The sequence below is a fragment of the Sturnira hondurensis genome, unplaced genomic scaffold (genome assembly GCF_014824575.4).
Source record: "Sturnira hondurensis isolate 20B ecotype Veracruz unplaced genomic scaffold, ASM1482457v3 Scaffold0002840, whole genome shotgun sequence".
NCBI lineage: Eukaryota > Metazoa > Chordata > Mammalia > Chiroptera > Phyllostomidae > Sturnira > Sturnira hondurensis.
The window spans coordinates 32,306,667-32,319,973 of record NW_028075471.1 but is presented as its reverse complement, the minus strand read 5'-3'; the positions used below and the strand labels follow the sequence as shown (position 1 = coordinate 32,319,973).

General features: G+C 35.5%; 1 protein-coding gene across 4 annotated transcripts in view; it reads left to right on the top strand.

Annotated features, from left to right (window-relative positions):
* Window positions 1-13,307, top strand: part of TAX1BP1 (Tax1 binding protein 1) — a 51,918-nt gene that overhangs the window by 21,906 nt on the left and 16,705 nt on the right. For 3 of the 4 annotated variants that reach the window (XM_037041240.1, XM_037041236.1, XM_037041237.1), the window contains exons 8-13: window positions 3,452-3,637; window positions 6,377-6,601; window positions 7,136-7,282; window positions 8,515-8,638; window positions 9,829-9,932; window positions 12,686-12,811. In XM_037041240.1, coding sequence (XP_036897135.1) covers window positions 3,452-3,637; window positions 6,377-6,601; window positions 7,136-7,282; window positions 8,515-8,638; window positions 9,829-9,932; window positions 12,686-12,811 — 912 coding nt within the window. The remainder of the gene's footprint in view (window positions 1-3,451; window positions 3,638-6,376; window positions 6,602-7,135; window positions 7,283-8,514; window positions 8,639-9,828; window positions 9,933-12,685; window positions 12,812-13,307) is intronic. The other variant, XM_037041238.1, reaches the window with a different exon arrangement.

Sequence of the window (13,307 nt, the reverse complement as noted above, 5' to 3'; positions counted from 1 at the left end):
TGGCTTGGTGGGAACTGGAAACCTTGCCATCAGGGTGGCCCAGTCACGTGACTTCTAGTAGGAAACACTTCAGTTCCTTGCTGTGTGGCCTATACAGTAGCTGCATGATGTGTCCTTACAACAAGGCAACCAATTTCTGCCGGAGCGTGAGCTAGGCAAGAGGGCAAGGAGGAAGTTGGAGTGTGTGTGGTGAGCTGGTCTCCAAAGCTGTGCACTGAAGCTAGTCACCTGGCTTAGCTGATGGCTCAAGGAGAGGGGCGTAGGTCCCATGTGTGGAAGAGAGGAGTGTCAAAGGGTTTGAAGATGTACTTAAAACTACTGCATTGTGTGTAGTTCATAAAAGTTAACTTTCAGGGAATTAATTTGCTGGTGGTTTAGATAGTTAGCAGGTAATGTATAATAAGGCAAAGAGGTTTAATGGTAACAGGATACCCGTTCACCAGAATTTATATAACCAGTTAGTTTCCTCCTGTAGGAACCCCAGACCTTAAGGAGAGTCTTACTTTATTTTAGTGGTGAACGTCACCTTTTAGTTTGGCTTTTGGACTAGTCTTCAGGGACTCATTTCAAAAAGGATACTCTCACTGATGACAAATATTGACCTTTTCTATTTTTTCTTCCTTTTCTTCTTCAGTGATTCTGAAGTATTTATCTTAATTGTCAGTAAAGTTGTAGATGCAAATTGAGACTTACTTAAGTGGCTCATAAGCAGTTCCTGATAGTAGAGTGGTGAAGAATTTCAAGAACATTCTGAGTTATCCCTACTATTTGATTAAATCTGGCTATATCTAATCTTTTTATTAGAAAAGGACAGTGTTCTTATTTGATGAAGGATAAAAAGATAACACTGCAAACAGGCAGTATTTGCCAGTCACTATTTGTACTGAGAAACTAGAATATGATTTGTTGTATTGCCCCTGGTTGTTCCTACTTATTTTTTGGTGGTGGCGGTTTTTTAAAACGTGAAAATGTTGAGTCTGTGGGGTGGGGCAGGTTAGAGGAGAGCATGGATAGGGAAGTTTTGCTTGTCCTGGGTTAAAACCAGTCTATTTCTCACGACAATTGGACAACTGCTTGAGTTGGAGTATGCACATGTGTGTATTTACCACTTTCAGTACAGGAGGAAAAATAGTTGAAGATTCACTGGTGAGTGATTTTATGCTTTGACTTTAAGAAAAAGTATGCAGAAATGTTCATTTTTTTAACAAGATTTTGTAAAAGGGGGAATAAAATAAAACAGAGGGATGAATGTATGCAGTTGGAATATCATTTATATGATGTTCTTGCAAACCACCTCAAATGCAGTTTTTTAAAAATTATAAAGCATTTTTTAACTCACTGAAAATTTGGCATCTGTAATAATTTTTTATTTAATATTATGATTTTCAGTGAGACTGTTTCAGTTTTGTTGCCAGAAGACCTGGGCTTTATTTCTCTGGATAATTAAGTGCCTTCCATGTTGTTTTTCTGTTAGCACAGTAGGAGATAGTAAGATTAATAGGATGTTTGTGTCTTTATTATAATTCAGCAATAAATAAAGTAAATCCTTAAAGATACACTGTTTAGTATTGAGAAGTAAGCCAGTATCATGATACCTAGGATGACTTAGTTTGGAAGAAGGATAATAACCCTGTCTCTAAGCTGTCAACTTTCACCTGCCTTTCTTTCCCTCTTCTGTTCTGAGAACAGCGTGGGTATTTTATAGAGGGTGGGCAACCACATTTTAGGGTGAATTCAGCATTTTTTTCTTTTCTATTCTAAATTATTTGTCCCTTATCTTAGCTTTCCCCACTTTCTGCAGACACTTTTCTGTGTGTCGGTCCTTTGCAAAGGACTTGGCAGGGAGGGAAGAAGAGCAAGAATAAAGTGTCTTGGAGATTTATTCTTTTATACTCTTCTAATATCTTTCGTTTTCTATAAGCATTAGAAGTTGGGATCAAAGTGACATCAAACTTTCCATTTGCGTGCACTCTCAGACAGCCCTGCAAGTGTTCTCGGAATAGTATTTCATTTGTATTGTGTGTACCCTGAAAATTGGAAGTAAAACTCTTCCTTAGGGATTTTTGTTTTGTGTTATTTTGGCAAGGAGATTCCACTTACTGAGTTTGGTAAGACTTACATTCTTAACTTCAGAATTTCCCATGCAGGTTGTTCACTTGTTCACATGAACTCCAAAGAGATTCCTTTTTTCTCCTTCCTCTGGCCCCTGTTGGATCCTGTGACCCATTGCTGCCCTATCAGAATTTAGAGGGATTGGTAGAACACTTTCATGAGCTAATGACTATGAAAATTAGGTGGTGTTTTTAAAGTGAAGCTGCAGAGGTGTTGGCTGTTGAGCCTTTCAGAGAACCAAGAGTCATATTCTGTCCTTGTGAACAGAAATTAGTCTTTCAGCATTCTGTACATTTAAAGAGTAAGGCGCAAGAATTACGTTAATTCATTTATCTGTGGTACTCTTAACCAAAGCAAGATAATCCTTTATAGTAGAAACTATGTGTGTACTCTTTATAATTTTAGTTAATGGAATTTGATTTGTTTATCTGTGGTGACAAATGAGCAGCCACAGCCAGAGTTCCTGGGGAAAATCTGTTGGAGTATTTAATCAACAAATATTTTATTTTTCAGCACACACAGGAAGTAAGTGATACAGTAGTTTTCACAAGCAAAAATTGAATTGCTGAAGATATTTTCTAAAATCTCATTATGTCTTTATATCTGAATATGTCTATAACATAATCTGTTTCTCTAAAAGAACAACCAAATTCATTAGCAATTTTTTCAAAGATTTTATTTATTTATTTTTAGAGAGTGGAGAAGGGAAGGAGAAAGAGAGGGAGTGAAACATCAGTGTGTGGTTGGTTGCCTTTCACATGCCCCCTACTGGGGACCTGGCCTGTAACCCAGGCATGTGCCCTGATTGGGAACTGAATCCATTTGCGATTTTTTAAAAAGAGAACTTAAAGCCCTGGCTGGTGTAGCTCAGTGGATTGAGCGCAGGCCTGTGAACCAGAGGATCGCGGTTCGATTCCCAGTCAGGGCACATGCCTGGGTTGCAGGCAGGTTCCCTGCAGGCCAACTCCCAGCCGGGGATGCACGAAAAGGCAACCACACATTGTTGTTTCTCTCCCTCTCCTTCCCCTCTAAAGATAAATAAATAAATAAATAAATAATCTTTAGAATAAAAAAAAAAGAGAACTTAAAATCATTAAAGGCAAATACTTTAGAGATCAAGTAATAGTGTTCGGCCTTGGAATTACTGGTCTTTGTGGAAAGTTTGAAGAAAAAAAGCTGAGCTAGTCACTTGGCTGCACTTGGGTCCCTGACTCTGAGTCTAGTGAGTCTCCCCATCCCGGAATCGTATTTGGGTTAGAGATGAGTAGTGGTAGTATTTTGAACTTTGACTTGGGTTATGGAGTTAGAATACTCTTGACGTATTCAAGCATTCTTACAGGTACATTTGAAGACTAGAGAAATAGAAAATACCAAACTTGTGTCAGAGGTCCAGACTTTAAAGAATTTAGATGTAAACAAAGAAGACATGATCACTCACTTCAAAGAAGAGATCAGCAGACTGCAGCTCTGTTTGGCTGAAAAGGACAGCCTGCAAAGGGCCTACTTGCTTACCACCGCAAGTAAGGTGAGTACCTGTGCAGCACGCATTGAATATGGAAAACGTTCTCTCTGTTAAATGTATACAGTCTGCTGGTTTCTGTTTTTTTTATGGAGTTTATTGGGGTGACATTAGTTAATAAAATGGGTGTCAGGTGTATAATTCTGTAATACATGGTGGTTTCTATTTTTAATCTTTTCTCCCCCAGCCTTTTCTTTTTAAGACATTTAAACTTGTAAGAAATGTTGGAAGAACAGAACAGTGAATGCGTATGTCCTCATACCTGCGTCCTCAAGAAAAGGCATAGGTGTTTCATACATTCTGTTGCAGTAATAGCAAAAGTTACAGTTTCAGTTTCATTCTTGGTGATGATAGGTTTACTCGTTTGTTTGAAGTTATGTCTATCTGTGTGTCCATTATATTAGTGCCTTTCTCTGATTTTTGAGTCATCTGTTGGTGATACTTGAGCTCATGTGAACAGCCGATTCCCAACTGAGTGGTCTCTCACTCAGTGTTTTTCATCCCTTTGCCTTCACCTGCATTAGCTATCACATTACTGACTGCAGGATGGTGATTTAAAAATCTGTCATTCCTTCAACATTTGTTAGTAGGTATTCTTTTATGATGAGAAGAGGTTCCCTGTTGCCCTGTCTCCCTTCCGTATATCACTGTGGTCTTTGGAGGCCTTTTTGTTTAGTGTATTATACAGTATCAACATCAGTTTCTTTTATACTCAAATCGTCCCATATATAGCCAGGGGGAAACTTTTCAAAGTTTCCTTTTGAAACTATTTTTGTGTCTTTTTGGTACGTCCCCTTAATGCTTTGAATACTTCATTGCTTTGTGGTACAACTGTACGTTACAGCTTTAGGTATTAGCCATTTTTCTGGGGAGCTCTTTTTTTTTCCTCCTCAGTAGGGAATGGTATTTTGAATCTAAGAACTGGGTACTGGTGCTTCTAGGGGTTGTACTTTCATTGCATACTTTAAGCCTTTAACTTATATTGATATGTTCAGTTCAAATCCAGTACTTTAGGAGTTCTTCCTTACCTTTCTCTATTTCACATTTATATATCTCTCCTACCAGTGTGAGAACCTCCCCCCCCCAAAACATGTTTTCTACCCAGCTACACACACTAGTAGATTCAAATTATGTCAATGTCACTTCCAACAATAAGTCTCCTACATAAAATTAAGATCTTTTCCAGCTCTTTTCTTCGAGTGTATTTCACTAAGGATGTATAGGGTACCCTGTTTAAAAGTTACTTGAATTAATTTTTAATATACTTACAAATTTACAATACAGTTCAGTTTATTATTTGTATTTAATTGTAAGATTTGTTTTTTACAATTCTAACCTTTTGATTTAATTTTTAAATATGTAAAATAGTTGCATCATACAAAAGTCAAAGTGATACAAAAAATTTACTCTTATCTCAGTCTCTTCCTGAAAAATACCCCTATTTAACCTGTACCCACAAGTAGACATTTTCTTCAGTGTTCAGTTTGTCCTTATGTTTCTTTTTGCAAAAATAAGCTTATGTGCACGTGTGTATGTGCATACTCTTTGTGATCCCCTTCTTTCTTAAAAAGGGGTGCCATGCTGTATGTTTTGAGGTTTTTCCTTAAAGGATTAGAAAAGTCATTTATGCTAGAGTGTTATTATATCCTTTTCCCCCTCCTTTTTCCCTTTTGATATATATGGAAACTGATAGTATTTACATAATTAGATCTAACAATGCTATACCTACAAAGATTTCTCTACCCCAACATTACATAAATAATAATTTACATTTCCTTAGTAATTTACATTTCTAAGGAGCTAATTTAATAAAACCAAGTGGATTATACTTTTTCTGAGTTTACATTATTATTTTTAGTATAGAGATGAAAATAGAAAAGTTGAATACACTAGATTATTGAGCACATATGTGTAGTTAACATTAAAGGAAATAATTTTATGGCAATTTTAACTTTTCAAAGATATTTTTAGTTTTAAGAGGTGCTTATTTTCATTTTTAGTGCTTCATCTTTGCTAATCGCATATCAATATTTTTAAAGCTAAATTTTTTTTATGATTTTTTAAAAAGATTATTTATTTATTTATTTACCTTTAGAGGGGAAGGGGAGAGGGAGAGAAACATCAATGTATGGTTGCCTTTTGTGCGTCCCCTTCTGGGAGTTGGCCTGCAGGGAACCGGCCTGCAACCCAGGCATGTGCCCTGACTGGGAATCGAACCGCGATCCTTTGGTTCGCAGGCCTGTGCTCAATCCACTGAGCTACACCAGCCAGGGCTAAAGCTAAATTTTAAATCTGTATTTTTATAATATGTAATGGTATATTAATATATTGGGTTTTTTTATGTTAGATTGTAAGAAACATCTTTTAAGAAAAGTTTTTGAGTTAAAAGCCTCTGAGTTACAAAGGTTTTTGAAATTCCAGCTGTAGGGGATCTGGGGCGGGGATTAGAGCTTTCATTAAGTATCAGTTCAGCCAGACATTAAAACACTGGGCATGTCACCTGACTCCCTGTGCTCCCGTTTCCTCTTGTGTAAAGTGGCAATAGGGATACCCAGTGCGTAGGATTGTTATGTGGGGACTCTAAAACAAAGTCACTTCTTAAGTTTTTTGAGACTTACATACTTTAAGTTCTGAGGAGAAAAGTAGTAATTAATTAAAAAATTCAGATCTGTTGTAAATGAGTAAAATTGTTTGTTTTTTACTTGAATGTTTGAATTACAAATACATTTATCTGCCTTTCTTCAGGAAGATACATTTATTTTAAAGGAGCAACTCCGTAAAGCAGAGGAACAGATTCAAGCAACTCGCCAAGAAGTTGTCTTTCTGACTAAAGAACTTAGTGATGCTGTAAATGTGAGAGATAAAACTATGGCAGATCTACATACTGCGCGCTTGGAAAATGAGAAAGTCAGGAAGCAGCTAGCGGATGTAGTGGCTGAACTTAAACTAAATGCTGCCAAAAAGGACCAGGTAAAGCAGGTTCATTTTGAGTTTCTATTTTGATCAGAACTCATTATAAGAATGAGTTATGTTGATCAAGTCAGATTCCTGATGAGAATTTTAAGTTTCCATTATTTTTTTTCAGTCATTGAAACTTTCTGGGTTGAAAATAATAGAAGTTTTAATAAAAACTGCTGTAAGCAAATTCCTAATGGTTAGTAAAAGCTGCTCTATTATTGTTAATTAAACTTTCTAATGTCAGGTATATATTACTTTGTTGGAATTTCTTATTAACTAAAAGGTATTATGGTTATTTAACAGAGTAATATTTGCTCCTCAGGAGGTAGATTATTCTTCTCTAGTTTTTTAATGATCTTAGTTCTAAGAATGTAAAGCTGGATTTATTAGGAGAGCTAACTAGTAAGGCTCTATAGCCAGAACTCCAAAACAAATTTAAACAGCCTGAAAGAAGTATGTGAAAATGAAATTGTAATTTACTGCTACATTATGATAAAGAATTTTTATCTTTTTCTCAGAGGAAATGTCTGTTTATTTCTCTCCCAGGAAAATACGGACACACTGGAACATGAGCTGAGAAGAGAAGTCGAAGATCTGAAACTCCGTCTTCAGATGGCAGCAGATCATTACAAAGAAAAGTTCAAAGAATGCCAGAGGCTCCAAAAGCAAATAAATAAGCTTTCAGAGCAGTCAGTAAGTGTAGCTGAATTCATACTTAGTGGAATATTTCTTTTATATATATTTTTGTTTGCACATCAAATTTACAATATTCTAAACATCCTTTTAAATATAATATACCTCTGCTTGGTTTCAAGTCATTGGTCTAATATGGTAGTGGTAATTTTTATACAGTTAATGGTAGTTTTATACGGGAATGGTAGTTTTATACGGTTAATGGTAGTTTTATATGGGAATGGTAGTTTTTTTAAAATCTGGAATTTCTATTTGTTGGAGAACCAACAAAGGAAATAAGGGCACCAGCAGGGAGAAAAGAGAGCCCTCTTTTCTTTACCGTTTTCCTTTAGGTCAGTAAATGTGTCTTTCACTTCAATGTCAACGCATGTTACTGAGTTGCTGTTGGCGGCAGTGACGCCTGTCCTCAGTGGGAGTTGCCATCGATCAGTTGTCCTCGACAAGCTCTTCCCTCCCATTTTGTATCCACTGGGTTAGGACGAGGGGGAAAGCGTCAGCTAATTGTTTTGCGTTGTACTTGCTGGTGGAATAGGCAGATTTAATAAGATCAAAGATAATGTTTCTGTCTTGATAGCTGTAGGTTTTCATGTGGGTCCCCAAATTGTGCTCAAATATAAGGTATTTTATGTAATTGAGTCTTGGAAGGGAAGAAACACATTTGAAACCTGAAATTAAAAATGAGACCACAATTCTCTTTACCAACCAGATTTACTGGAAAGACAGTTTTGTTTGTACTGGACCCTATGACACAGATGATATTTTACCAGTCTCTTGAAATCTGAAAGGAAACCAAAGAAGCAAGAAGTACATGAGATAACGTAGGCAGGGTTTTGTGGGGAGAAAAGAAACCATTACACTTTAAGTATCACCCACATGTATATAGATTTTGGTTTCAAGCCTTTAAGTATATTGCGACTTTGTAGTAGAAAATGTGTGAGATTTCTGTGAATGGCTTGTTTTGGTGGTGTTTTGATGTATTTTTTTGTTTTGCTTTTTTTTATGGTTTTCTTTTTAGAGAGGGGAAGGTAGGGTAGAAAGAGGGAGAGAAACATCAATGTTTTGACAAGAAAAAAATAAGATTTTCTTTTTTGTAATGTGAGTAAAGTGATGTGGCTTTTAGGGCAGTTGGAACTTTGCAGATATTCAGGACTTCTTGGTAATTATTATTTACATGATGACTGAAGAGAGAAAATATAATTCATTTAACATCCCTTTTATTAACATTTGAATAGGCCAATAACAATAATGTCTTTACAAAGAAAATTGGGAGTCAGCAGAAAGTCAACGACGCCTCAGTAAACACAGACCCAGCTACTACCACCTCTCCTGTGGGTGTGAAGCCTCTGCCTCCTGCAGGTAAAGAGCTTTCAGGCCTTCTGTATAGTGTCCTGCCTTGAAAAGTGTTTGAACTTCCTTTTACTGCTTTGTTTCAGGAGTCAGAATTTTAGGGAGTTCATAGAAATCACAGAAATCAAATCAAATAAGGGAATTGTGGCAAAGGGAAAGTAAGGGTCTAAAAGTATGATAAAGGCATGCATGTGGTGAGTATGCAAATTATGAGTGTGAACTAGCATTTGTCTTTATGAGAATATTCACATGTGTTAAATGACCTGGTGTTTGTTGGGTTATAGGACAACAGCCAAGAATTGAATTTTTAATTAACATTCCACTAAAATCTATGGAATTTTCAAACACATCTGGCCCTTCAATTTAATTCTTTTAGGAGGAATAACTTGTAAATCCAGTTTGGTGTCTCTCATCTCTTTCTCTTCGGCTGCTTTGGATCACTGGGGTGCTTTCCTCAGTGTAGTTGTTAGTGGGTAAGGTAAATTTTTAGTTAACTTAGAGAACAGGTCAGAGAGACATGGTGAAAACATGAACAGCATGTAAATTTGAATTAACTCTAGGATTTTACTTTTCCTTGTTTTTTTTTAACCCTACGTTAATGATTTAGCAATAATGAAAGTTAAGTACTAGAGTATATAAAAGTATATTCCCTTGTGTAATGTTTGAGCAACTGATGTCTTATACTCTTTAAATGTCTTATAAATTTCCTATACTATTAAATATTTAATGAGGTTCAGCTGCTACAGAACAGGATTCTCTTGCCATTTCCGAACACCCTCTGTAGCACCTGCATGGTGTTGTACAGTATGTACTTAACAAAAACCTAGTCAATAGTGATGAAGGACTGGAAAAGTGATTCAAAATGTTTTCTCAAAGAGTGTGGCTTTCCTACTTACCTTGTCTATTCAATTCTGTAAATTTCTGTGCCATTTGAGAATTATTTTCAGCTAATTAAAAAAAAATAACAATCCTTTCAAACTTGATTCTGGCCAAACTGACATTTAAGAAATTCTCACTTAGAGTTTATGTTATTGTCCTTTGTTTATTTAGTGAATGAATGGATATTTTTAAGCATGTTTTTCTCCTTCAGTATCTCATTTACTGTATTTCACGGTATATTGACCTTAAGTTATTCTAATCAGGAAAATAATAATAAAGGGAAAGCTAATTTTAATAATCTTTTTTTCGCCTTGTTACAGCAGAGTCAGATTTTGACATTGTAACAAAAGGGCAAGTCAGTGAAATGACCAAAGAAATTGCTGACAAAACAGAAAAGTATAATAAATGTAAACAACTCTTGCAGGTAAGCTAGCAACCTTGTAAGTGAAAGATTTATCAAGTGTAATGGCTTGTTTACTGTATTGTTTTGATTGGTGAGTGCCCTAGGGTTTCTTTTGCATACACATATACTGGTATTTCATTTAGTTGTTGAGATGTTGAGAGGTGGTCGTTTTGTGTACCTTTTTGTGTAGGCCATTGTGTAAAATCATGGTCTTAAAATTTCTGTTCACTTGTTAATGGACTATCCTTCTCTTGATAATGGACTAGTGATTAGTTGAGGTGGAATATTATTATTTGTCTTTTTCTTATAAGGGTACATGAAAAATGTTTGAACTTCATAAAAGAGAAGTTCTCCTTTTACCTTTTAATAACAGAGATTTCTACCACATCTTAAAGTGACAAGATTTGCAAAGTGGAAAAGGGGAACATTAATCAAATGAGTTTTTGCCTTCACAGTGTTACTTATTTTGATTATTTTAAACTGTATTCAAATATTTCAGTTTTGTGACTGTCGTGGTAGCATTTGTTTCTAGAGTAATTAAAGGACAAAGGGAAAATGCTTCTCATTTTTACCTGATTTGAAGAAAGGAGGAAAGAGCATTTTGTGTATGTAATATTTGTTTAAGTAAATACATTTTGTGTTCCTCTCTGCATGTGGGGAAGAGAGAGATAATTGTTAGAGCTGGAGATATTCACATATCAGCTCAGGGTTACTAGAGTAACTTAAAATATTTTGTTACTCCCTTCTAAATAATATAAATTTTTTTTAAAGATTTTTTATTTATTTTTCTTTAGAGGGGAAGGGAAGGACAGAAGAAAAACTTCATTTTTTTTTTAGACGGAGAGAAACATCAATGTATGGTTGCCTCTCGTGCTACCCCTGCTGGGAACTGGCCTGCAACCCAGGCATGTGCCCTGACTGGGAATAGAACCGTGATCCTCTGGTTCGCAGGCCCGCGCTCAGTCCACTGAGCTACACCAGCCAGGGCCTAAATAATATTAATTTAATGTAATCTTTTACTCAGACTTTAAACTGAATGTTTGTGTTACTTTCTGTGATCTTACTTTCTGTGGAAATGTTCATTAGACCAGTTTACCCTTCACTTCAAACTAGTTGTTTATAAGGGACTAAACTGTTTTTCCTTAAGTGTAAAACAGTTCTGGATGAATACTAAAAAATCTCATTTGGTATTGAAAGTATAGAATGTTCCCTTGAAACTAAAAACTGCACACATTTAAAGTGCACAGTTTGATCATTTTTGCCATATATAGTTGTGAAACTTACAATGTCAGGGGTTTTGTACCTGTTTGCAACTCATCCCTCTCTGTCCCCGCTCCTGGGAAACTGTTGGCTTGCTTTCTGCCACTAGAGATTAGCCTGCCTTTCGTACAGTTCCTATTCATGGAATCTTATGGTCTGTACTCCATTTCTTGTCCTCTTTCAGCATAATTATTTTGAGACTGAGGTGTGTTGTTGCTTATATTGGTACTTCTTGTTACTGCAAGAGTTCTGATCTTTGCCGTTTTAAAAATTGGGTTGTTTATCTTATTGAATTTAAGTGTTCTTTATTCTGGTTATAAGTCCTTTGTCTTATATGTGTGTAGTAAACATTTTTTTCCAGTTTGTGCCTTGCTTTTTTATTTCCTTAATGGTATTTTTAGAAAAAGTTTTAATTTTGATGAAGTACAGAGTACCAGTTTATTCTTTTGTTTTGTGCTTTTTATGTTCTAAGAAACATTTACTTAATTGAACTTGCAAAGATTTCCTTCTGCCTTGTTTCCTAGAAGTTTCATAGTCTCGGGTTTTACGTGCAGATGTCTTAGCCATTTTCATTTGTTTTTGTGTGTAGTGGGAGGTGCGGTATAGTTGGTCTAGCATTCTTTGATGAAAAGACTTCGTTTTCTCCATTGACTTGCTCAAAGCATATTTTAAAACTTCCACCTTGAACAAAAACATTCAGAATGAAATTGGCCATGTACTTATTTGTTGTGTTTATAACTCCCTTTTAACATTCTGGGTCATAATGTATAACAAGTTAACCTGGAGACTGTCTTTGCCAGGAAGTCCCAGTGTTTTATTTATCAATGTCTGGAAACAGTGGCATTATACATATAATTTTTAAAAATATTTTATTTCTTTAATTTTTTTTTTAGAGAGAAAGGAAGGGAAGGAGAAAGAGAGGAAGAGAAACATCAGTGTGTGGTTGCCTCTCACATGGCCCCCATTGGGGACCTGGCCCGCAACCCAGGCATATGCCCTGATTGGGAATCGAACTGTGACCCTGTGGTTTACAGCCCGCACTCAATCCACTGAGCTATACCAGCCAGGGCTATAAATATAATTTCTATTACCTCCCTTTGCAAAAGTAGCACATGGCTGTGGAGAAAGCTCACAACATTAGAGAAGTAGAGATGGTAGAAAGTACCGTCAGGGTCCTGATTCCCAGAGATGAGAACTGTTAATAATGTGGTTTATATTTTGTACACAACACAACATAGACATCATATGAAATTGTGTTAAGCAACTTTTAAAACAAAAATACTGTTACTCTATTTTGTTTTTGCAATTTGCTGTTTTCAGTTAATGTATCTTGACATCTTTCTTTGTTAATTCCATTGTATATAAGAGGATTTATTCAATCTTCCACTGACGTTTGGTGATTTCAGTTTTTATACAGTCGCAATAGTGTTATAATAAACATTTAGCACATATGTTTGTGTAGATATTGGCTGTATATGGATTTAAAATCTTGCTAATTTACTAATTTTATTTAGGATGAGAAAACAAAGTGCAATAAATATGCTGATGAACTTGCAAAAATGGAGCTGAAATGGAAAGAACAAGTAAAAATTGCTGAAACTGTAAAACTAGAACTAGCCAAAGTAGAGGACAATTACAACGTAAGTTTAGTATTCGTGTGACTTGAGGCATACATAATTCCTGGTGCTTTTGAAAATGTGTTACATACCATTTTTATCAAATAGTGTACATTTTTAATATGGATAACAGGATAATATTTTTGTGTATGAATAAAAATGTACTATGAATTTAGTTAATGTTGCATATAGTTCGAGAACTATAAACTGAGAAGATGGAAACCCATATATATGCATTGCCATTGTGGCTTTAATTCTGTGGATTCAGGTGGTTATTAAAATTATTTCTCTTAATTTTGCTTAGTATTTAAAGATTAAAAGTGATCATTTTGTTAGTCTCTTGTTCACCTAAAAAGAAACATGTATGTGTATGTAAAGTTACTTTAGGACCTTGGCATTTTTGTGGGAGTGTGATAATATGATCAGTAATGTTGAAAGTTTAAGAGCTTTTAAAATGATCAACAATGTATGTTTCTTATGATCCCTAAGTGAAATACTGCAGAATATGCTTTTGCCAGAG